At 49.7% G+C, this 25,769-nt stretch overlaps 2 protein-coding genes across 3 annotated transcripts in view; one reads left to right on the top strand and one right to left on the bottom strand.

The window, feature by feature from the left end:
* Mettl3 (methyltransferase like 3) overlaps positions 1-1,464 on the top strand; it is a 210,296-nt gene extending 208,832 nt beyond the window's left edge. The window contains exon 12 of the transcript XR_011045887.1: positions 1,446-1,464. The gene's annotated coding sequence lies outside the window, so the exon portion shown is untranslated. The remainder of the gene's footprint in view (positions 1-1,445) is intronic.
* The window catches only part of LOC137649949 (uncharacterized), a 155,487-nt gene that overhangs the window by 21,768 nt on the left and 107,950 nt on the right, over positions 1-25,769 (bottom strand). Inside the window, exon 6 of one of the 2 annotated variants that reach the window (XM_068382916.1) lies at positions 1,525-1,614. The exons of the other annotated variant lie outside the window; for it this stretch is intronic. Within the exon in view, the coding sequence (XP_068239017.1) occupies positions 1,549-1,614 (66 nt within the window). The 3' untranslated portion in view covers positions 1,525-1,548. Of the gene's footprint in view, positions 1-1,524; positions 1,615-25,769 lie in introns of those variants that run through there. 2 annotated transcript variants of the gene reach the window in all.

The raw sequence follows: 25,769 nt of genomic DNA, 5'->3' as shown, positions 1-25,769 counted from the left end.
GATGAAAGACTTGAATGTCAGGGAGCAGGATACTAAAAGTGAAGCTTCATCACAGAATTTTTTCAGGAATCTTTCTTTGAAAAGAGTCTAACAGGAGTTCAGTATTTGCTAAACATTATTTTAAAGATTGCTAGGCTTTAGATGCCAGTGTGGCTGCTAGGGATGTGGCTTAGTACAAGTTGGTTTGGTTTTAGTTTTATGAATAGATAAATTTTATTAGTCTTCAATTTTTTTCTTATTTTGGCATACACTATGTTGGATGAAGTATATAGGCAAGTTGTTAGGTGAAGTAAATAGACAAGTAAGAGACAATGAAAAGATATTTAGAAACACAACCTGGAGTATCAAGTTTAACTTGAAATTTTGTACTTCTTTCTTTCATTACTCGCCTCAATCAGAGCGTGGGAGTAACCTATATGAACATCATGGAAGATTCATAGAAATATAAGGAATTCTAATAATAAAACTTATTACTTCTATACTCACCTGATATATGTATGCCCACCCTCTTACCAACTGACTAACGATGTCAAGAGACTAGAAAATTAGATTCAACTTTGAGAAGGCGGGTGCAGTGTTGTCACCAATTGAAACCAGATGTTATCCTGGTGTTCAAAGCCTCTTGAAGGAAAGAAAACAGAAAATTTTAGTCTATTGGGATAATATCTATATTGAGTTGGCTTTGAGAACAAAGCAATATGAACATCATGAGAATATAGAAATAATAAATTTTCATTATCAAAACTCATCATTTTGAGTTAGATTCATGATTTTCTTGGTAATACATAAACAAGAATGCAGTAAAATTTTATTTACATGCAAATTCTCAACTTATTAACTTGCTACACTCGGGTGTGGTAAAGTAGTAATTGTTCTGAATTAAGGCACTGTATTTCTGGGTAATGTTTGTCAGCATCAGGATCACTGTATATATTTTCTTTGCTGATTGATTATTACATGAATAGTGGTACATTGGTGTAAAAGTAAGGGATTTAGAAATGAGAAGTTATATGAAAACTCACCGCATACAAATTACAAGAACTAATGTTAACAGAACTAGTATGTTAACTAGTGTTATCTTTTCAAGATTATATATGATCTCTGTGTCACACCTTAGTTTTATGTTATTATAAGATTCACACCTCTGTAAATTTAGCTTTAAAATGTCATGATATTTTCAAGGATTACTGCAAATTCTTTTTATTTCTGTATACTATACAAAAAATTACCAAACTGTACATGAATTAAACAATACTTGTTACTGTTAAAGGATATATATTTTTTTACTAGCTTTGGTCATTAGTTTAAAAATTACTGAAGTAATGATTTGTAAGCTATATATTTACCTATTTTCTTTTTTATGCCTTAAAATTATAAATTGATATTATGTATGCTATTTGAAATAAAATATTTAAAAATATTTTTGTGATCGCTTTTTCTTGCAGAATAAAATTATGGTGGTTATAGATGTGCTTATTTAGAGAAAGAAGAGGCTTCTCATCTTTGGAAAAGGAATAAATCTGATTTTAAACAAATAATAATTCCCAACTAAAATCCTCTGGTGCAACTGTTGGGTTGGGAGACTTGGATTATGGACTGCTTGCCCCGTCCCCACTGAAAATAAATAATTTAATATTTTTGTACTGATTTTTTTTTTTTTTTTTTTTTTTTTTTTTTTTTTTTTTTTTTTTTTTTTACTTGAGGAATTTGAAATTCAATGCATTTTCAATTCTGTTTTAATCAAATTTAAGACTTATTTTTAACATGAAACTATTTTCTTAAATGTTTGTTCTTTGAAATTTAATATTTTAATAAGTTTTGGGTAACAGGAAATCAATAACTTGTTTGCTCAAAAATGTATTGACAAAGACCTGATTATCACCTTATATCTATAATGTCTTTCTTTATCAATTAAAATGTGCATTATATTTTTTACACAGGCATGCCCATGATTGTATTTATCAAAAATTTATTGAAACTTTGTCTAATTTTTATTTGTTCCGTAACACATACAAACCACGCTATTCAATGGGGGTTATTACTTTCGGCGTAGCTGAAATGACGAGCCATTAGAATTTTAACGAGGGTTTACTACCCCACCGCTAGTTAGCGGGGGGGTAGGGAGGGTAGCTTGCTACACACCCCCCTTCACACACACCTGTGCTTGAGCTCACTTTGCTCTCGGCTCGGGTGGTAGTCGGACGTATCCGCTCTCACCCTCGCCTCTCTGACAGCCATTAATGTCTTTTTGCTTTCTCTGTTTTGTGTGTGAAGTTGGCTTCTGCGAAAATGCGCAAATGTCCTGGATTACCCGACCACCCTTGTGGTACATTTATGTCGGCGGTCGAGACGGACCCTCACACCCTTTGTCCTTACTGTAGGGGCCAACGGTGTGATAGTAGTAATAAGTGTGGTGAGTGCAGGGAGTGGTCTACCTCCCAGAGGGAGAGGTTTTCTCGGCGACGAAAGAAGTCCAGGCGGGATATTTCTCTTTCGAAGATTTCTTTGAAAGGAGAAAATCCAAAAGACTCTTCTGCTGCCCAAACCTCCTTCGAAGCTCCCACTCGATCAGTTTCTTTCGAGAGACGGTCGAGTGGTAGCGTAGACCATAGTTCTGTTTCCCGACCTCGGGGTTCGAGAGATGGCCTTGCCTCCCCTAGGGAGGCAGCTCCACCTCTTCCCCCGGGGGAGGATTTAAATGTTAATGTAACTGATTTATTCCAGCTTTGGTCTTCCTTGGGGCTCGAGGGTTCGCCCTCCAAGGAAGCCTTGATTGACATCATCCGGTTGGGTGCCACTGTCAAGCAATCGCCGACTTTGGCAGAGGTTGATCCTCTGTCTATTGTCGACGTTTTGGTGTCAAAGGTGTCCAATGCGGTATCTCCTAATGCCTCTGCAACTTCTCAACCCACAGTAGCTGAAGGCTTAGTTTCTCCCAGTCCTGCACTACCTACGAGGGAGAAACTAAGTCCGACAGTCTCTCCTGCCGGTGATTCTCCCCCTCGAGGGAGTTCACTCACAGAGACTCCTCTTCGGAGGACTGCTGAAGGTCACCTTGCTGACCCAACGGCCCCCAGAGGACGTATAAGTCGTAAGGCTCGCCTTCCTCTTCACCGGAGAGGCCTTCCTTCACCTTATAAGACGGTGAGGAGGCGCCTCTTCAGTTCACCATCACCATTGCAGTCCGCCGCAGAGGAGCCTCATCATCGATCTCCGACTGTTCCTCTACTACCCTGGACCTCTCTGCGGATCGTTCGCGATCCCCTTTGGTGGAGGGTTGTCCTTACAAAGGGCACGCCGAGCTTCCACCCGTCAGAACTGCTGACTTGCCGTCGCCGTTCCTGGCTGCTGATGCGCTTTATGCGCCAACCAACCTGTTTTCTAAAAACAGGCACCAGTCCCTTCCGGGCAACAAGGGCGTACGCGCCAATTAGCACACACATCCCTTACGCGCCATGCCAAGCATGTGCGCCAACGTTCTCCTGACCTCACTGAGGTTTCGGAGATAGCGCTCACCTGCTGCTGTCATTCCTGAGTTAGCGCGTCAGCGCTCACCTGCTGCCTAGGTTCCTGATAAAGCGCGCCAGCGCTCACCTGCACGCCAGCGCTCACCTGCACGCCAGCGCTCATCTACGCGCCAGCGCTCACCTGCGCGCCAGCACTCACCTGCTCGCCAGCTCGCCACTGCGCGCCTTCAACCTGCTGCGCGCCAGCGCTCTCCTGCGTGCCAGCATTCACCAACGCGCCAGTGCTCTCTTGCACGCCAGCGCTCTCCGCGACCACTATCTTCGGATCTGGGTGCGGTAGGGAAGTTTAGGACTTTCCCTACTCGTCAGCGCTCGCCAACGCGCTGTCTGCTTTCACCTGTGCGCCATCCCTCGCGAGCGCGCAGTCACCTACACGCGCCCACGAGGATGCGCGTGCACGCCCTCGCCCTCGCCCATCTCCCATAGCAGCAACACATCGCCAGCCTAATGTGCGCCTACAAGAGGCGCGCCAACGAGCGCAGGTTCCAGCTGCGCGCGCAAGGGATATCTCCCCTGCGCGCGCACGCCTGACGATATCTTCTGGGATGCATGATCTCTCGCCCGCACGGGCTCCTCATCCTGATCCTGCGCGCGCGCCATTCACCCTCGGGCGTGCGCAAACAGCTTCCTGCACACTCTCCAACGTGCCATCGCTCGCCCTCGCAATTACCCTTGCAATCGCCCTCGCGTGCGCGCGCTCATCAGCAGTCTCCCGCGCGCGACCCCGGGTATTCTCCATCGCGCAAGCGCCAATATCCTCCCACGCGCGAGGCTGCAGGACAACACGCGGCAAGGTCACCATCGCCGCATCCCCCCCGCAAGCGCAGAACAGCACGCTTGCCAGTAGGGGGGAAGGTTCCAGAAAGGTCCAAGGACATTTCTTCTTTATCTTCTTTTTCTTTACAGGCGAACCCCCCTATGGAAACTCTTCCCAGGGATCGGTCGATCCCTGTCTTTCCAGAGGGAGTGTCTGATAGCGTAGCCATCAGCCAGCAGCCTTGGTTTGGGGCACTTATCAGAGCGGTCACGCAGGCTGTCAAGCCTGTTTTCTCTGATTTGGGCCAAAAATCCTTGGCTGCATCTACTCCCCTGAAGAGAAAAGGAGGAGTTTCGGACACGGTGACTTCTCTGAGGACTAAGCTGTCTCCTCGTAAGCCTTCGAGGCAGGCCCCCTCCCACCCCCAGACTTTTTCTCCCTCCCCTTCGGATGAGGATTACTCATCCTCAGGGGAGTCACGTGAGGTGATACATTCCCCCATCGCACCAATGAGGGAAATCCCACCTTGCGCTGGAAAGTCTTCTCGGGTAGGGGCGAAGAGCCTACCTCTGTCGTTGTTGGAGTCCTGCATCCCTCCCAGGAGGGAGTCGAAGGACTCCAAGACAGTACCGAAGTCCTCGTCAAGACTTAGAACGGAGCCAGCCAGTCACTCGGAGAACGTCCGCGAGTCTACCCAAGAAGAGCCTTTGGGGACAGGAGACTTCGCTCCTAGTCCTTCCGGAGGAGAGCTGCAGGAGTCAGAACATGCATTTTGGTAGGTTCTGACCCTTATGAGGACTCTCAATGGGTTTGCTGATCCCGGGATTCCTCCTCGAGAGGGCAAAGACACAGTCTTGGACCGAGTTTTTGGAACTCAAAAACCCTCTAAGGCCAGTGCAGCTTTGCCCTGGTCTCAGGGGGTTAAGAGTTCCAGGGACAAGATAGCAGTCCAGCTCTCTGAGCTAGCCTCCTCCAACCGATCCCACCTCCCACCTCCTCGTGTGCAGCAGAGGAGGTACTTTGAGATCGTAAGAAGCCTTGTTTAGCTCTTCCCCTTCACCATTCTTTGGAAGAGCTTATCGGGGGAGTCCCTCTTGAGAGGCTCTCCAACCGGCAGGTCTCATTCTCAGCGACTGAGATCCTTAATCAGGAGAAGGTTGCGAAGTGTGACATGCAGGCCACTTCATGGCTGGATATCTGGTTAGGGACCTTAGGTATCCTGATACATTCGCAGGATTTATCCAAAGAACGTACTAGGAAAGCTATGGAGACCTTTCTACTCTCAGGCACTCGCACGATCGAGTTTCTGGGCCACCAAGTCTCGAACTTGTGGGCAAACACCATCCTGAAATGTCGGGATGCGGTGTCTGAGAGGTTTCACCAGAAGGTCCCTAGCACCAAGATAAGCAGGCTCAGACATTCTTCCGTGATGGGAACGAACCTGTTTGAGCCTAAGGACGTGGAGCAGGCTGCTGAGAGGTGGAATAAGTCCCACCAAGACTCCCTCCTAAATAGGGCTTTGACATCCAAGCCCTATAAGCCTCCAGCACCCCAGCAGTCCCGTCCTACGAAGACCACGAAACCGACAACGGCAGCGAAGACAGTGGTGTCTAAGCCAGAATCCTAGAAGGAGCAGCCCAGGCCGCAAACGCTAGGATTGGCAGTCTCCCTGCATGTCCACCAGTGGGGGGATGCCTTCAAAGTTGCGCAGACAGGTGACAGCAACTCGGGGCCGATTCCTGGACGATTTCCGTAATCAGTCAGGGATATCGCGTCCTGTTCACAACATCTACCTCCCCTGACGACGAATCTAGTGTCGTTGAGCTCCCTTGCCATGGGATCAGCAAGGGGGCAGGCCCTTCGGGCAGAAGTCCAGACCATGTTGAAGAAGGGCGCTCTCCAGGAGGTACTCGACGGGTCCCCAGGCTTCTTCAGTCGACTCTTTCTTGTAAAGAAGGCGTCTGGAGGCTGGTGACCAGTCATCGACCTCTCGGCTCTGAACAAGTTTGTCAAGCAAACTCCGTTCAGCATGGAGACCACTGACACGGTCAGACATGCAGTGAGACCTCAAGACTTCATGCGTACACTGGATCTGAAGGACGCGTACTTCCAGATCCCAATCCATCCGTCTTCAAGAAAGTACTTAAGATTCAGCCTAGACAACAAGGAATATCAGTTCAAGGTGCTGTGTTTCGGTCTCTCCACAGCACCACAGGTTTTCACCAGTGTTCACCATAATATCGTCGTGGGCACACAGGATCGGCATCCATCTCCTCCGTTATCTGGACGACTGGCTGATCCTAGCAGACTCGGAGTCAGCCCTTCTTCGACACCGAGACAAACTTCAGGGACTTTACCAGGATCTGGGGATCATGGTAAATCTCGAGAAGTCCTCTCTGCTTCCCACTCAAAGACTGGTATACCTAGGCATGATTATAGACACCAATCTCCACAAAGCCTTCCCATCAGACGACAGGATAGCAAGATTGAGGAAGGTCGCAAGCCCTTTTCTCAGACGAGAAGAGCTTCCAGCCCAATCGTGGTTACGTCTCCTCGGTCACCTCTCATCTTTGGCTCGTCTAGTTCCCAACGGTCGCCTCAGAATGAGATCTCTCCTGTGGCGACTCAAGTCCCGGTGGAATCAAGGTTGCGATTCCCCGGACGTCATGATCCCTATGGGACCTGCGGAACGGACGGACCTCCAGTGGTGGGTGACAGACGAGGACCTACGAAGAGGAGTGGATCTTCTCGTCCTCCCCCCGGATTTGATGCTGCCTCAAAGAAAGGGTGGGGAGCCCACGTTCTAAACCACAGGACCTCAGGCCTATGGTCAGAATCAGAAAAGTGCCTCCATATAAATCTTTTAGAGATGAAGGCCGTTTTCTTGGCCCTTCAGCAGTTCCAACAATACCTGGAGGGTCACTCTGTGGTGGTGATGAGCGACAACACCACAGTAGTGGCTTACATCAACAAGCAAAGAGGTACCTTTTTGAAGCAGCTATCCCATCTTGCAGTAGAGATATTGAGATGGACCAAAGTCCACTCGATCCCACTATCGGCACGTTTCATTCCAGGCAAGAGGAATGTGCTCGCCGACAATCTGAGCAGAGCGTCTCAGATAGTGAGTACCGAGTGGTCTTTGGGTCATCTAGTAGCCAACAAAGTCCTGACTTTGTGGGGTTCCCCGACTGAGGATCTGTTCGCGACAGCGTTGAACTTCAAGCTTCCACTATACTGCTCCCCAGTCCTGGATCCCAAGGCGCTCTGGCAAGATGCCTTCCAACAACGGTGGGACAACATCGACGTGTACGCCTTTCCCCCGTTCTGTCTGATGAGGTAGGGTGCTCAACAAGACCAGAATATCGGTCAATCTTTCAATGGCCCTCATAGCTCCGCTATGGCATCACGAGGAATGGTTTCCGGACGTTCTGCAACTCCTAACGGAACTTCCGAGAGAACTCCCTCCACGACACGATCTATTGTACTCAGACAACCACATGCCAACATCTTCCACAAAGCCATAGCTTCGCTACGACTTCACGCCTGGAGACTATCCAGCATCTCCTCGCTGAGAGAGGATTTTCGTATCAAGTTGCGATTAGGATGTCTGGACATCTGCGAAAATCATCCGCATCTGTCTACCAGGCAAAGTGGAAAGTCTTCTGTGGTTGGTGTCGTGGAAGGGGTATCTCTCCACTCGATGCCACTATTCCAGCAATAGAGGAGTTCCTCGTGTATTTGCGGGAAGAAATGCGCCTTTCAGTCTCGGCAGTGAAAGGCTATCGCTCAGCCTAAGTCTAGCCTTCAGGCACAAAAGAATGCAGAAACACCTGAAAAGCACGTCGAAGAGGCGGGAGAAGAGGTAGGAACAGTTTTACCCCACATAGGGTCATCTGAGGAGACGGCCCTGCTTGCACCAGGGCTTCGTCCCCCGCACACACTCCCGACCCTTCCTCAGGCCCCTCACTTGCCTGGGATGACACCACAACCCCACTATCCTGCAACTCAGATTCCTGGGGAAGGGCCACAGGCCTCTTCCCCGCAACGGACTTACCTCGTCCCCTACTCTGGGTAGGGGAAGGTGGTAGGGAGGCTCGGTCTGACGACACGCCCGGCGAAGTAAGAGGAGAAGAGACGTTCGGCTTCTTAGGTGACCTCTTCGGCGCCTTCTTTTTGGTGCCGTAACGCACCCACTGCACCTCGTTCCAGGACACGCACTCCGGACACGTGGCCGTAGGGGAACACACACTGCCCCTACACGACGAACACAGGGAGTGTGGGTCTACTTCAGGTTTCGACAGGAAAGCACCACACGATTTACAGGCCACAAGGACAACGGCGGGGATGCTCCATCACACACTAGTAACGCACCACGAGACACAGAAACGCAGAGGGAAAGAATAAGCTAAAGCACAAAGGTACCACGTGGGGACCGCGTGAGACACAAAGGGAAGTCGGGGACACTGGGGTTAAGGAGTGCGTCGAGATGATATCGCGATGCGACCAGAGAACTTACTGGAGGTCGAGACCTGAGCAAGCATGCTCTCTGACCCGGGGTTAGCCTCAGGGCGCGTATCACTCCATCTGAGGTTACCCCTCATAGAAAACGGGAATAGGGTAAACTGCACAAAACTCTGGTCGGATGGGAGGAGATCCCAGATACTCCTAAGAAAGTAGTTCGAGGTAAGTACTGTGTTGGAACAAACACCTATCCCCATTCTTGCCTCAAACCAAAATTTTTTTTTTGTAAACCAGTGTTATTATTACAACAGCCAATAACCTAATTTTAAACAAAAATTGATTATTTAAATTCTTACATGAAATTCATATTGCTGTAAGATCTAGAAGCCATAGCTTTATGACAAAATAAAAATTGCCAATCTATATGTTGGCAATTGGCAACATAGACAAGTCCTGTCTTCTATGAAGTTCTTAGTAGCTTATATGTAAGCTTTTCTAGAAAACTGAACCACTGAAAGTGGGAAGGAGGTTAGGAGATATGACTTTCAGGAAAGTATTGAAATAATTGACTTTACTGTATTAAATATATTTTAATCATCTTACCCTAAATTTACAGTGCTAACAACCTCACTGTTATGGAATAAGTGACCATGTTAATCTATAAATAAAAACATATACCATAGTTGGCAATCCTCTAGCTTGCAAGGTAGAAGACCAAGATGGTATTCTGGATACTGATGTCCCTCCTCTCACTACAGTAAGTGCCCTTAAGCAACATTGTTTTTATTTTGGGGATGGCATTTCATATCATAGCTGCTCTTAAATTTTTATTTAATTGAAACTTTATATTTTGATGGTGGTGATGTGTCAGCTAAAGCTGGTTGGTCACACATGTTCCAGATGACAGTGTGTTTATGTTTGCTTGCAAACTCGGCCACGAGCTCATCAAGGGTTTACTTTAGTTGGGTAAATTCTAACGTGTGCTTTTATTACCTTTGTGAGTCTGGCTATAAATAAGACATGAGTATTATAGTGGGTTATTTCTATTCCCTAAAGAACTAGTGATAAATAATAAGAAGTTTAATTCACAAATAACACGTTGCTTTTATTCCGGAGGTGACATTACATATGCTATGCCTTTCATTTATGTGCCTCCACATAGGCACAGCACTAACATGCCAGTTGGAAAGAATAAGGCATAAGTTAAAGAATTTCACATATATCACAAATTTTAAGTAATTTGTATTTTTCCTAACAGTACTTACCTCGAACTACTTTCTTAGGAGTATCTGAAATCTCCTCCTTATCCGATCAAGAATTTTGCGCAGTTCCCCTTAACTCCGTTTTCCCTTGTCAGGTCCCTCCGTATCGGAGGGATACGTGCCCTGAGGCGACCCGGGGTCAGCGCGTGGGTGTGCTACTGGGTCGTTGTCGTCAGTAAGCATATGAATCTCTACCTTGAACACCTGTAGGGCACCCAGGGCAGGATGGGTGGGTAATAACCTGAAAGTAGTTCGAGGTAAGTACTGTTAGGAAAAATACAAATTACTTAAAATTTGTGATTTGTTCCTACACGGAGTACTTACTTCGAACTACTTTCTTAGGAGACTTACACTTTAGGAGGCGGGGGTGGACTTACAGGCCGGAAGACCCACCACTACCATCCATGGGCACAGGACCTAGATAGGCAGCTAGGTCCAGACGACATAAAGACCATGGTAGGAGAGTCAGGGGAAGCACGCAAAAGTCTACCTGCTTGTATAAACTCACCTTTATAAATAATCCGAGCATGGGCTTTCAAAACATCCATCTCTCACATGGGAGGAGGGAAGGGGAGGGAAAGGGTAGAAAGGAAAGGGAAGTAAGGGGGGAACCTGTGTCGCTCGCAATTACTTCTCTCGGGCTACCCGGGGCCGTAGCCCTAAACTTGTTGAAGGGCGGAAATCACTGGTACAATGGAGAAGGAGTCCAGGGACTTCCACGTGCAGTCTTTCAGGTAGTGGGCCGTAAAGGTGGACTGCCTGGACTATGTGCCGGCTCGCATGATTTGGCCCACTGCCATGTTGCTGTCAAAAGAAGTGCTAAGACCTCTAATATCATGGGGTCGCGGGGTACCAGGGACTGCAGACCCCTCACTGGCGTAAGCTCTCTTGATGACTTGCCGAAGCCAGAAGGAGATCATGTTCTTCGACACGGCCTTCTTTACCGGGCCTGAGGAGACGAATAGACTTTTGATGCCCGGCCAGAGTCTGGCTGTCCTGCTGAGGTATTTCCTGACCGTTCTCACTGGGCACAGGAGCAAGTCTTCCGGGTTGTCCGAGTGAGGGATGGCCGGGACCGAGAACCCCTCGAACCTCGGGTCTGCAATGGCCGGGTTCTGTGTTTTGGCCACAAACTCAGGCAGAAACTTTAAGGACAGGTCCTTCCACCCTTTCGAGTGCGAGACCTCGAATGACAAGCCGTGGAGCTCACTCGCGCTTGGCTGAGGCCAGAGCCAGAAAGAACACCGTCTTAAGGGTGAGGTCTTTATCTAGAATATCCTTGAGAGGCTCGAAGGGAGGTCTTGTCAAAACTTTGAGAACTTTGGCTATGTCCCACTGCGGGACCAGAGCGGCGCAGGGGGAACAAGACTGCTCAAAACTTCTGATGAGCATGGTAATCTGGCGAGAGGCCCCCAGGTCGATGCCTCTGAGATCATGTTCTTCGACACGGCCTTCTTTACCGGGCCTGAGGAGACGAATAGACTTTTGATGCCCGGCCAGAGTCTGGCTGTCCTGCTGAGGTATTTCCTGACCGTTCTCACTGGGCACAGGAGCAAGTCTTCCGGGTTGTCCGAGTGAGGGATGGCCGGGACCGAGAACCCCTCGAACCTCGGGTCTGCAATGGCCGGGTTCTGTGTTTTGGCCACAAACTCAGGCAGAAACTTTAAGGACAGGTCCTTCCACCCTTTCGAGTGCGAGACCTCGAATGACAAGCCGTGGAGCTCACTCGCACTTGGCTGAGGCCAGAGCCAGAAAGAACACCGTCTTAAGGGTGAGGTCTTTATCTAGAATATCCTTGAGAGGCTCGAAGGGAGGTCTTGTCAAAACTTTGAGAACTTTGGCTATGTCCCACTGCGGGACCCGAGCGGCGCAGGGGGAACAAGACTGCTCAAAACTTCTGATGAGCATGGTAATCTGGCGAGAGGCCCCCAGGTCGATGCCTCTGAGATGAAAGACCTGCCCCACGCCCGCTCGGACCCCATTGATGGCTGGAATGGAGACTCCTAGGTCGTCCCTCAGGTGGACCAGGAATTCTGCAATCTTGTGGACTGATGCATCCAGAGGCCCCAGGTTCTGCGTGGCACACCACTTCACAAACGTGGTCCACTTGGCCTGGTACACCGCGATCGAGGACTTCCGCAGATACCCTGACATCCTCGAAGCCGTCTTCCCTGAGTATCATTCTTTTCTCAACAGGCGCTCGATAACCTCCACGCGTGTAGCTGGAGGCACTGAGGGTTTTCATGAAACCTTTGAAAGTGAGGCTGGTACAGAAGGTCTTCCCTTACTGGTAGGGGCCACGGAGGAAGGGTGGCCAGGTCCTATAGATCCGCGAACCACTCCCTCTCCGGCCACCAGGGCACTAACAAAGTCATCACTGTTGCCCTTGATTGCCTGAGCCTGTTGAACACCTGCCTGAGAATCGCGAAGGGGGGAAAGGCATACACGTCGAGTCCGTCCCATGGGTGCTGGAAGGCGTCCTCGAACACGGCTGCCGGGTCTGGCACAGGAGAACAGAACACGGGGAGCTTCGTGTTGAGCCTTGTGGTGAACAGGTCTATCACCGGTGAGCCCCACAAATGTAGGACCTTCTGGGCACCTGTGGGTGTAGGGACCACTCCGACCCCACTACTTGCCCTGCTCTGCTGAGGCCATTGGCTAGGATGTTTCTCTTCCCCGGAATGAACCTGGCTGTGAGAATGAGGTGATTCCTCTCGGCCCATTCCAGGACTCGAGCCGTGAGATCGTACAGCTCCCTTGATCTCAATCCTCCTTGCTTCTTTATGTAAGCCACCACGGTGGCGTTGTCGCACATGAGGGCTATTGCGTTTCCCCGCAGGCAAATATTGCGAGGGCCTTTTGAACCGTCAGCAGCTCGAGCAGGTTTATGTGGAGAAGCTTCTCCTCCGAGGACCACTTTCCCTCTGCTGTCTCTCCGAGCAGATGGGCTCCCCACTCCTCCTTTAACACGTCTGTGAAGAGCAATATCTACGGAGGAGTGGAAGCGAACGGCACACCCTGTAGGGTGTTTACCCTATCGGACCACCAGAGGAGCATGTTTCTGGTGGCTGGGGTCATCATGACTAAGGACTGAGGCGGGTCTCCCGGTGGCCAGAGCTCCTTCAGATTCCACTGGACCAGCCTCAGCTGGCGCATTTGCTAGGAATGGTCGAATTATGTGGTCTAGATTGTCCAGTCTCTCTTGAGAGGGGAATGCCCTTGCTACCTGGGAGTCCAGGACCATCCCCAGGAACGTCATCCTGGTGGTGGGGATCAACTGGGACTTCTCCAGATTGATGGTAACCACCAGTTCCCTGCAGAACTGTAACAGCTTTGCCCCCTGCTCCTTTAAGGCTGAAAGAAGCAACCAGTCGTCGAGGTACCTGATCAGCCTGATGCCCTGCTTGTGTGCCCAGGCTGATACTACGGTGAATACCCTCATGAAAATCTGAGGTGCCGTCAACAGGCCGAAGCAGAGGGTCCTGAACTGCAGAGACTGGGCTCCCCACTTCACCCTGAGGAACTTCCTGCTGGAGGGGTGTACGGGGATCTGAAAGTAGGTGTCCTTGGTGTCCAGGGACATCATGAAGTCCCCTTCCCTCAAGGCTGCCAGTACCGACTTCGGCATGTACATCTTGAAGGACGTCTTCCTGATGAACTTGTTCAGGGCCGAGAGGTCAATGACTGGTCTCCAAACCCCCGTTAGCTTTCTCCACCAGGAAGAGCCTGCTGTAAAACCCTGGGGAAGATTCCCGGACAGGTTGCAGAGCTCCTTTGTTCAACAAGGCCGACACCTCCTCCTGCAAGGCTGCTCTCTTCATGTGATCCTTGGGGGGCAGCCAGTCCGCCCGATGCTCGGGAATCAGAGGAGGAGGTTCCATCAGGAAGGGAATCCTGTATCCCTCCCTGAGGACTGACACGAACCATGGGTCCGCACCGTTGTCCCGCCAAGCTTGCCAATGGTATTTGAGGCATCCCCCCACCTGTGGAGTGGGAAGGTATAGGGGGCCTCGCTTCCTATCCCCTTCTGGGGAGACGGCTTGAGCAGCCTCGTCTCGAGCCCTAGTATTTTTGCCTAAAGGAGGCCTGGGGCACCACCTCTGTGGGAGGGCCGCGAGGACTGATGCCAAGAAGGGGAGGAGGCCTCCTGTCTAGCTGGTTGCATAGATGGGTAGGCCTCGTCCACAGACGGTCTCCTATGTGGAGGGTGTCTTGTTGCTGGTTGCTTAGGCTCAGCCGAGTCCTTCAGTTTCCCCACTCTCTCCATGGTTTCTGCTACCATCTGTAGGGGGAACAGGGTCTCACCCCATACCGGAGCATTAAGAAGGAACTTGGCCTCTCGTTCGGGGAGTCTACGAGGGAGCCTGTTTAGAACTGTGTCTCTCCTTCTCAAGATCCAGTTCGCTGTTTGTGTCAAGGACTGGAATGTCAAGAATTTCATCGTCTTGCCTCCAGAGCGTATGAGCTCATGCAACAGGGCTTGATTCTCAGTCACTGAGAGATCGTGGGAGAGGTGAAAGGCTGCTAAAGTGCATGCCCACAGGTCCAACCAGGAGGCCACACTGATGATGTCCTGAGACGTGTCTTCCATCATAGTGGCCTCCGCCTGTGACAAGACCACGGGGGCAGTAAGGATCCTGTCATCCGTGCTGCCCTGGCTCAGAGCCGCAACGGCTTCTTCCATTGCTCGAGGCCATGCAGGCAGCCTGTCGGGCACATAAAATTTCTTCTGGGTCCTAAGCTCGGGCAGGAGCTTGAAGGACCCTTGGGCCCTGAGGGAGTTCTTGTGTCCCGAGACAAAACAGTTGATGAGGTCCATGCTCAGGGACACGTCTGGAGCCACTGGTAGGGTCAAGGATGGTTTCGGCTATATAGGGTTGTCCACCATCTTACCCAAAACCGAAAGCCAGGCCTGCTCCGAGAATGGTTTGGGTTCATCCAGTCTGTGGTGATGCTGTATAAGGGCTAAAACTTTTCTGTATGAAGATGCTTCACAGGTGAACAATCTCCAGCATCCACTAAGCCCACTACCACTTGATCTGCCGTGTCGGTTGATTCTTCGATCACGGATGGATCCGTGGGGGCGGGCGTATCCCTGGCATCCGGCCGACTCGATGGAGCGGCTATCTCCATCACGGATTGAGCCCTCGAGGAGGAGGTAGCCGTCATGGGCCTACGCCCTCCCGGAGAAATCCGTGGCGAGTGACTGCCATGCTGTGCCAGCAGCTGCATCCGATGCATGGATGGATCCGGTGAGATGTTGGGCATGGGAACAACGCTGCTGGGCTGAGCTAGCAGCTGCATCCGTTGAATGGATGGAGCCGGTGACTTGCCGGGCAAGGGCAAAGAAAAGCTGGGTGTGCCAACGGCTGCATCCGAATCGTGGATGGAGCCGAAGAGACACTGAGCAAAGGCACGTTAGCGGCTCCAGCAGCCGCCAAGGCAGGCACTGGAACGGCAAGAGCCATGTTCGACCCACAAGGGGGGATAACTAACTTACCCAATTTTGCCCTCTTCTTTTTGGGACTCTTCTTCTTCTTGCTCTTTTTCTTAGCAACTTTGGCCTTCTTCCTAGATGGGCCTGAGTTCGCGCTCGACTTCTTCCTCTACGATTTCTTTTTCTTTTCTTCATCTCCTGGTCGCTGGAGTCTTCCGGCGATGAAGAGCTGGAGGACGAGGTATCGTCCGAGGAAGACGAAGAAGAAAAGGAGCTATCCGAGGACCCTGAATCCTCTGCCACCAAAATGGGGGCTTGCAATTGTGCTACCGGGGTGACGGGTTGCATAACATCAGGAGGTAGTGAAACAGAAGGCGCCAGAGGCTTGAGCAGTGACCCACGTGAGGCAAACCAGCCAGAAAACTCCTCGTCTTGCCGCATGGGTGACCTGAAGGGCGTCCTTGGCGCCATCCACACGATGGAATCCGGGTCAGAAGAGCACGTGGCTCGTCTTTTCCTGTCCTGGTCGCCCCCTGAAGTTGCTGCACCTGAAAAACACTGCAAAGGTGGTGGGGAAGGAGCTGGAGTCCCTGAGCTCCCCCACACCAGATCCTCACTCAAGACAGGTCCTGCGGACACCAGGAACTTGTCTACCGAAAGCACTCCCGGAACAATAGCAGACTCCTCACTCGTCTGCGTAGGCACAATGCATTTGCATTTATCAATATCAGACTCATGGGGAAAAGCAATGGGCTGTTTCCCCGCAACGGACTTACCTCGTCCCCTACTCTGGGTAGGGGAAGGGGAACCGCTCTCACAAGGAGCTGAAGGAGACGTTATCGGAGAACCAAGACCAGGCTTCTTCGGTGACCGCTTCGATGCCTTCTTCTTCTTGGTGCCGTGCAATGTCCATTGAAGTTCTGGCCAGGACTCACACTCCGGACATGTGGAATCAGGCGAACACACTCTGCCTCGACACGTGGTGCACAACGTGTGCGGATCGACGTTAACCTTAGAGAGCCACGCCCTGCATGATTTACCGGCCTTGGCACTGGGACAACGGCGTTGGGATTCCATGAGGATAACCACAAGCAACACAAGTTAGGGATAGGAACAGGAAAACACAAAGGGATGCGAGAGAGAGTGGCGAGATGTGATCTTCGCCGCGACAAGACGATTACTGACAACAACGACCCAGTAGCGCACCCAAGCGCTGACCCCTGGTCGCCTCAGGGCACATATCCCTCTTGCCACGGAGGGACCCGACAAGGGAAAACGGAGATGGGGGGACTGCGCAAAATTCTTGGTCGGATAGGGAGGAGATCCCAGATACGTACTCCTAAGAAAGTAGTTCGAGGTAAGTACTCCATGTTGGAACAAATTATATTTAAACTACCTTATAAACTTTTCAATTCCCCCTTTCCGTTGAGGATAAGTTAAAATTTTTATCACTATTACGAAGATTGGATGTTATTTGAGTTTTGTTTAGTTTCTAAAATTTTGATGCCTTCAAGATGTGGTGACTGGTATTAAACAAGTCTGTTACCTAACCTGGTTATACATTTCACTATAACGCCCTCCTTTGAGTACATCATTATAAGCTAAGTAATTGCTGTTTTGGGTAACAATCTTGCGAGTTTTTCTTTTTATAACTTTCCCTGCAATTAATTGTGTATTAGAAATCTGTATTTAAGCAGAGAAGGCTAGACTTGTTGATTATAGAGGGAATGATGACACTACAGTACATCCTTTTCAGGTTTTTTTTATACAGCCTATGTAGGTAGTTTTCGTTATACAGGTATTCGTCGACTAAATGACATATGCGACTAATGACTGCCCGACTTTACAACAGTTATTTCAGGGTGATGACGTCACATCTATGGGAAATACTACGATAAGACAAATATTTCTTTGAAATAATCTATTTTCTTGTATAAAAAATAAACTGATTTATCTTGGTAAATTAGCTTTTCCTTTTATTGATAATATTCGGCATCCATTTTCAGTAAAAAGTACATTTAGAGAAGTTTTAATATCTGTCGAGTTTATATCATGTCTGGTGACGCCATATTAACGGAGGAAAGCAACTGGGCAATATCACAAATTTTAAGTAATTTTTATTTTTCCTAACAGTACTTACCTCGAACTACTTTCTTAGGAGTATCTGGGATCTCCTCCCAACCGACCAGAATTTTGTGTAGTTTCCCCTATCTCCGTTTTCTATAGTGGGTACCTCTGGCGGAGGAATACTGTACGCGCCATGAGGCAACCCGAGGTCAGAGAGCGTGCTCGGCCAGGTCTCAACCTCCAGTAAGTTTATGACAGATAAGGTTCAAAAAGTCCTGTAAGGCACTCGAGGCAGGATGGGTGGGCCATAACCCGAAAGTAGTTTGAGGTAAGTACTGTTTGAAAAAATACAAATTACTTAGAATTTGTGATTTGTTCCAACACGGAGTACTTACCTCGAACTACTTTCTTAGGAGACTTATACTTTAGGAGGTGGGAGTGGCCTTTCGGACCGAGAGACCGTCTGGAGAAGGGAAAAACGAACCTAGATAGGAGGCTAGGTTCTACTGACCCAAAAAGAGAAACGAGAAACTAGGGAAAACTACGCAAAAAACTATCATAGTGTCTAAGTAACTCACCTCTGTAAGAGTCTTCGGAGACGTATGCATCCACTGAACGTGTTCCCCATGGTAGGTGAAGGGATCAAGGGTAATGGAGGGGAAGGTTGATACGGGGGGGAAAGGTAAGGAAGGAACCTGTGTCTCTTGGACTTACCGCCCACGGCTTCCCCGGGGCTACGCCTTTGAATCTTCTGGAGCGCAGAAATGACGGGACCAAGAGAAAAGCCGTCCAAAGATTTTCTATAACAGTCCTTTAGGTAGTGAGCCGTAAAGGTGGACTGTCTTGACCAAGTGCCTGCCCTCAGGATCTGGCCCACCGCCATGTTCCTCCCGAAGGCCAACGAAGTACTGAGGCCCCTAATATCATGGGGTCTAGGCTTTCCCGGAAGGGAGACTCCAGAGCTGTCGTAGGCTCTCATGATTACCTGCCGTAACTAGAAAGAGACCGTATTCTTGGAGACTTGGAGACACTTGATCCCAGGCCGCAGCCTGGACGTTCTCTCTAGGTACTGACTGGGCACAGTAACAAGTCCCTCGGGTTGTCCGAACGCGGAATCGCTGGCACTGAGAACCCCTCAAACCTAGGGTCCCAGTAAGCTGGGTTCTGAGTCTTGGCTACAAAGTTAAGTAAGAATCTGAAAGTTGCTTCCCGCCAACCCTTCGAGTGCGAGACCTCATATGACAGCCCATGGAGCTCACTTACTCTCTTAGCCGACGCAAGGGCTAACAGGAAGACCGTTTTGAGGGTGAGCTCTTTGTCCAGAATATCTTTGAGGGGTTCGAAGAGCAGCTCTGACAGAACTTTCAGCACTCTAGCCTCATCCCACTGGGGCACCCTCGAGGCCTGCGGGGAACACGACTGTTCGAAACTCCTGATGAGCATCGTGATTTGTCTAGAGGCTTCTAGATCAATGCCTTTCAGGAGGAAGACTTGGCCCAACGCCGCCCGGACTCCCTTGATGGCTGGGATGGACGTACCCACGTCGTCTCTCAGATAGACCAGGAAGTCAGCTATCTCGTGAATGAAGGCCTCCAACGGCCTGATGTTCTGTGAGGCGCACCATTTAGTAAAGGTGGCCCACTTCGCCTGGTATACCGCAACCGAGGACCGTCTTAGGTACCCCGACATCCTTGTTGCGGTCTTCGACGAATATCCTTCCCTCTTCAGAAGGCGCTCGATAACCTCCACGCGTGTAGGCGGAGGGACTGAGGGCTTTCGTGAAACCTTTGGAAGTATGGTTGCTGGAGGAGGTCTGGCCTGTCTGGAAGGGGCCAAGGAGGAAGGCGCGCCAGTTCTTTTAGGTCCGCAAACCATTCTCTCTCCGGCCACCAGGGCGTTACCAAAGTCATCCATAGGTTGTTCGCCCTCCTCACTCTGTTGAGAACTTGTCTGAGCATCCCAAAGGGCGGGAAGGCATACACGTCGAGATTGTCCCAAGGGTGTTGAAAGGCGTCCTCGAACGCTGCTGTTGGGTCTGGCACAGGAGAACAAAACACGGGAAGCTATGCGTTTAGCCTTGGGGCGAAGAAGTCTATCACCGTTGAACCCCACTTCAGGATGACCGTCCGGGCCACTGTCGGGTGCAAGGACCATTCCGACCAAACTACTTGGCCCATCCTGCTGAGGCCGTCGGCAAGAACGTTCTTCTTTCCCGGAATGAATCTGGCTGTGACTTCGATCTGTTCCTCCACCGCCCATTCCAGGAATTGAGTCGTGAGACTGCTTCGACTTCAGTCCTCCTTTTTTCTTCACGTAGGCCACCACTGTGGCGTTGTCGCACATCAGAGCCACGGTGTTTCCCCGGAGTAGGTGGACGAATTCTCAGCATGGCCTTTGCACGGCCATCAGCTCTAGCACATTTATGTGACGGCTCTTCTCCGCAAGGGACCATTTCCCTTTAGCTGATTCGTCGAGAACGTGGGCTCCCCAACCCTCCTTTGATGCGTCCGTGAACAGCAGCATCTCCGGAGGATCGATTGCGACGGGCATTCCTTTGAGGGCGTTTGTCCTGTCGTGCCACCAATTCAGGACTTCTTCTGTCTCCGGGAATACCGGGACTATTCTGTGCTGGGAGTCCCCCTGGGTCCAGAGCTCCTTCAGGTTCCATTGAACTCCCCTGAGCCTGAGTTTGAGCCTCCCCTGGGGACCAACTTCTCCAATGACACGAGGTGGCCTACCAATCTCTGCCAGTCCTTGGCTCTCCTGGGCTGGTCCATTAGGAAGGGTCAAAGTATCTGATCCAGATTGTCTAGTCTCTCCGAGGAGGGGAAGGCCCTCACCAACTGGGAGTCTAGAACCATCCCCAGGTAGGTCATCCTGGTGGAGGGTGTCAGCTGTGACTTTTCCAGGTTGATGATGATACCCAAGACATTGCAGAACCGTAGAAGCTTCGCGCCTTGCTCCCTCAGAGCTCCCTCTGAGGCTGAAAGCGACAACCAGTCGTCTAGGTACCGAATCCGGCGGATGCCCTGTTCGTGTGCCCAGGCTGAGACTGTTGCAAAGACCCTTGTGAAGACCTGAGGAGCTGTCGACAGTCCGAAGCAGAGGGTTCTGAATTGTAACGCTTGGGTACCTTATTTTACCCTTAGGAACTTTCTGCTGGAGGGGTGGACAGGGATCTGGAAGTAGGGGTCCTTGAGATCTATAGACATCATGAAGTCCCCTTCTCTCAAGGCCGCCAACACCGACTTCGGGGTGTCCATCTTGAAGTCGGTCTTGCACACAAACTTGTTGAGGGCCGATAGATCTATGAACGGCCTCCATCCCCCGTCGCTTTCTCCACCAGGAAGAGTCTGCTGTAGAACCCCGGCCTGGGATTCCTGACTGGTTCTACTGCCCCTTTGGCGAGCATGGCCGACACTTCCTCCTGCAATGCTGTTCTTCTCAAGGGGTCCTTGGGCACCAACCACTCCGCCTGTTGGTCCGGGATCAGAGAGGTCGGTTCCGCTAGGAAGAGCAACCTGTACCCTTCCTTCAGTACTGCTACAGTCCACGGATTCGCTCCGAGGTCCTGACAAGCTTGCCAAGAGTGTTTGAGACATCCCCCTACCTGAGGCTTCGGCAGGAGTAGGGGGCCTCCCTTCCTATCTCCTTCTAGAGGCGCGGCTGGATCGCCCTCTCCTGGAGTTGGAATAGGCGGGCCTAAAGTTAGACTGTGGGGCTGAACAACCCCTACGGGAGGGCTCTGGGGCTTGGTGCCAAGACACCGACGGAGAGTCCCTCCTCGGTTGGACTGGCGAAACATGGGACGGGTGAGGGATGTCTGAAGAGGGTCTCCTGTGGGCTGGCCGTGTTGCAGGCGGGGGTCTGGGCTCTCCCGCTTCTTTAAACTTCCTGACCCTCTCCATGGCCTCCTCGACTGCCTTCAGGGGGAACACAGACTCGCCCCAAACTGGTGAATTCCTCAATGCTCTCGCCTCCCGCTCGGGTAACCTCCGCACCAGCTTGCTCAGTCAGCACTGTGTCCCTCTTCCGCAGGACCCAGTTGGCTGCTTGAGAGAGCGACTGGTAGGATAGAAACTTGAGAGCTTTTCCTCCCGAACTGATCAGTTCCCTTAGTAGGGACTGATTCTCGGGAACGGAGAGGTCATGAGATGACTGGAATCCCACCAACGTGCAGGCCCACCAGTCCAACCACGAAGACACGTAAACCAGGTCTAGGGCCATATCCTCCATCATGGAGGTTTCCCCTGGCAAAAAGCACACCGGAGCAAAGGATGCTCTATCTTCAGCCGCTCCTTGGTTCAGAATGGCGATCGCTGGGTCGACCGTACGGGGACCTCCGCGACACCCCTCCGGGACATAAATCGGATTTTGAGCGAAGCGAAAAAATCTATTTTTGGGTGAGATGGCCATGACGTCCTGATGGAAGGTTCCTTTAGTAGCTTCCCAAGGGTATATATGACTACAGTGATATTCCCAGAGAATCAAACCAAAGGTTTCACAGAATTCTAACTTCTGGCACGAGTACCTTCAAGATTACTCTCAAGGGTATCGTATATAATCAGGGGACGTATTCTTGACACGCCACATGGCAATCTGCACCCCGAATAGCCTTTACGCTTCGAGGGGGATACGTGGCAGAATTAGAAGGGTAGCCGCAATAAAGATTACCCTGGTTCCCTTACTACTATCGTATCACAGCCGCGCCAACTCCCTCTGGCGGTCATTCCTTGTAGCGTTGAGCAAGGTGCTACAGATACAGTAGATCAGGGGGGAAACCGTGAAGATCTTTTCATAGAAAAGAAGGGTGGGTCCATCAGGACGTCATGGCCATCTCACCCAAAAATATATTTTTCGCTTCGCTCAAAATCCGTTTTTTGGGCTCAAGTCATGACGTCCTGATGGAAGCATACCAGAGAATTAATGTATCTGTGGATTTTTGTCAGTGTCTTAACCTTGGGACAGCATTTCTACGGCCAAAAGGGCCAATTGAGACAAATAACGTTACCGTTATCCGTCATTATCACTAAGCATAATAATGTTAGTGCTTCCTGCCCCCTGCAGGGAAGAGTCATTTTTAGACATTAGAAAAGGGGCCTCAAGGTAGCATATATTGTATGAACAAACATAAGTATGCACTGAGAATATAAACGGTCTCAAGAATTGTATATATTGCGGAACCAATATCAGTGTCCTTATCTGTTGTTTGTAGGCATGCAAAGATATGAGAAATACTTACATGAGTAAGTCAAGGAACTCTGGCATCTTAAACATGCAATTGTTGAGTGAATTAGGACGCAACTGCATTTTAATAGACATTTATTCCTAATAAATGACTACATGCTAAATGAATGTAGCATGATAAGGAAATTATACAAGAGACATACACAGAAATTAATGTTCCCTTTTTTGAAAGGGGTAAAATGATGAGTGCCACTCTCAGACAGAAGAAAAGCTCTTTTAACAAGACTTTTCTCTATAATTTCTGTACATGAAATAGTCTAACAACACTGTGTACTATGTACACACGGCACTAGTGGTATCCGTATAATTTCACACCTGAGATTCTGAACAGATTTAGTGTTACCTTGGCAATACTTATTCAAAGGGAGGTCACACGAAAAATGCTGACCCATTCTCCTTTTAATTGATAGTCCCAATCAATTTACTGTTCATCGCAGAGCTAGACGACAGGGTCCAAAATAGCACCTGCCGCCACCACATAATGCTTCAATCCATAGATTTGCTTAGTATAGTGTCTGTAAAACACACTGGACAACCTCCGTTCAGTAAATGAGCGAAGAGGCTGAAGTCCACACACTGAAAGATTCAGTGATGAAGCAACTTTTCTCGGATCTTTATCTGCAGGGGTACTGTCAGGATCCGCTCCGCAAATAAGGTAGGTGAGCTTCGCCCTCAGTTGTAGGGATAGTTTGATCCAAAGTTTTCTCCTGTAAAGAGCTGTTTCTCCTGAAGTCTGAAGTTCTATGAAGATAGACCTTAAACGCTCTAGCAGACCTAGAGAGACATCTTCCTTCAGAGGGCAGATTCTCCAGGAACCCCACCTCTTAGTGGGTAGGTCGTCTTTAGTGAGAAAGGTTAGATTAGGAAAGAGATGCAGTTCTCCCACTTAATGTGGCCCTCATCCCCAGATAGGGCCACTATTTCACTAACTCTAGCCCCAGAGGCTATAGCAAACCAAAAAAATAACCTTTTAGGTTAGATCCTTGAGGGAACAATCCTCATTGTTCACAGGCGAGGCATAATGTAGGACCTTGTCCAAAGACCATGAGATGGGCTTTAGTGGCGCTGCAGGCCTAAGCCTGCACGTTTTCGGAATCTTATTAAAGATTTCAATCGTCAGATCCATTTAAAGGGCATATAGAAGAGGTCTAGTCGGGGCTGACTTGCACATAGATATTGGTCCATGGATCCAAATATCCAATCAAGTGACCTCTCTTGCAAGGTCGGCCATACCCTTGGTGCTTACTTAAGGGTTTATATGGGGACAAGGCCGAAGAACTAAACTTCTCATAGTATCCAAGGATACACTGCCTCCTTCCTCAAAGGCCATCGTGCTGTTGGCCGCCAGACCTTGAATATAAGGGTGGACAGAGCAGGACAGGCAGAAGATCATGAGATTGCTTTCGGACCCTTTTGCTTTACAAAGCAACTTACTTTTCTCAAGAAGACTCGTATTGTCTTCTAGTTGACTAGACTTGTATTCTTCTAGGAATTCTATTTTGTCTTTTAAGATCCCAGTCTTTTTCCTAACCGTTAAGGGCAAGGAATTCATAAGATGAAGGGATCAGGTGTACTGTGATAAATGGAAGGCAGAAAACTTCTGAACCTCCTGGATAATCGTAGGTGCATAACTAGGACTAGCCTCAGTTCCTTCATTACAGGGAACGGGGTGTTCTTGGGCTACCTGGGAGCCAACAGAGCCCCTCTTCCCTGGAAGGGTCTCAGCATGTAGAGGGCCTTCCGGAGGAAATTTGATGGGCTGAACAGGAATTCTAAGTCCATCACTTCTATTGTAGAGACATGATGTCTGTTACCTTCATTAGAGGATCCTCGTATGGGGCTAAATAACGAGATAATATCTTAATAACGCTCGTGATGAAGAGAACGATCTGCAGCTTGGAGACTTGTTCCCATTTGGGAGGGAATGGGTCTGCGTCCGTGTACCATTCCAACTCTATTGGGTTGAACCCGAGAAGAGCATCCGCTGTCACCTTGTGGATCATATATAAAAGAGCTGCTGATAGGCACCATTCCCTTAAGGAAGGGATGGCTAGCATTCCCTAATGAAATGAGACGTCCCTTATCCTCGACAGTTTCGACGCCTCATTATCGCTTCGATGCCCCAGATCAACCTGAGGAGGTCTGATCTGTGTGGAGAGTGTTTCTCCACCCATTACAGGGCTAAAATGGCCTACGGGTCCGGGGCCTTTGGTCATTGTAGGGTAAGCGAAGAGGGAATGACCATCATTGGTCCTATTAGATCTCTTCGAGCGTTTGATGCGTATCTTCTCCAGCCTCTTAACGCATCTTACAGCTGTGCACGTAGCACTGGGTCTGTCATTATCGTGAACTGGAGAGTTTGAAACTCCTCCCTGTTAGCTTCATGGAACCCTGACTGATTACAAGTGTCTCTTGACAGACCTTGCGATCTCCTTTTACATCCCCAAGGGAAAGGAGCGTTAGGGTGACTACAGGTTTCAATGATTTTTTAAAAACATTGAAGCCCCTGAGCTGGAGAAAATCGAGACTTCTTAAAGTTATTTGCATCCCCGATGTTCCGGGGCCGGATCATCTCCATGGATGCTCATAGACAGTCGTTTCGGGTGCTGCCCACCCCAGCCTGTCGTCCAGGGCCATTGTTGCCTGAACTCTTTCTAGGCTTGGTTCCCTTGACTGTGTCTGCTAATTCTGTGAAGATCCTAGGACTGAATCTAGTCCGACGAGAATCTTGTCTAGGATATATGTTATCTTCTGTAACTTGGATCCTAGGTAGGAGGGGAGGGGGTGACTGACTGGAAGTTGCCGATAGACATCTTCCAGGTCTGGCTAGATTGTCATCACCCCTTACTGAATAAGGTCCTTATGTTCAGAAGGATTAACATTCTGAACTTGCTGATTTATTGGAACTTGTTGAGTGGCACCAAGTCCAGAATGACTCAGAGTTTTCTTGAGTCTTTCACGTGAACACTAAACAGCCTTCTTTGAAAATCGATGGACTCTACTTTCCTCAC

This window comes from Palaemon carinicauda, chromosome 1, assembly GCF_036898095.1.
Source record: "Palaemon carinicauda isolate YSFRI2023 chromosome 1, ASM3689809v2, whole genome shotgun sequence".
In the NCBI taxonomy this organism is placed as follows: domain Eukaryota; kingdom Metazoa; phylum Arthropoda; class Malacostraca; order Decapoda; family Palaemonidae; genus Palaemon; species Palaemon carinicauda.
The sequence above is the reverse complement of the archived record's forward strand: the minus strand, read 5'-3'. Positions and strand labels throughout refer to the sequence as shown.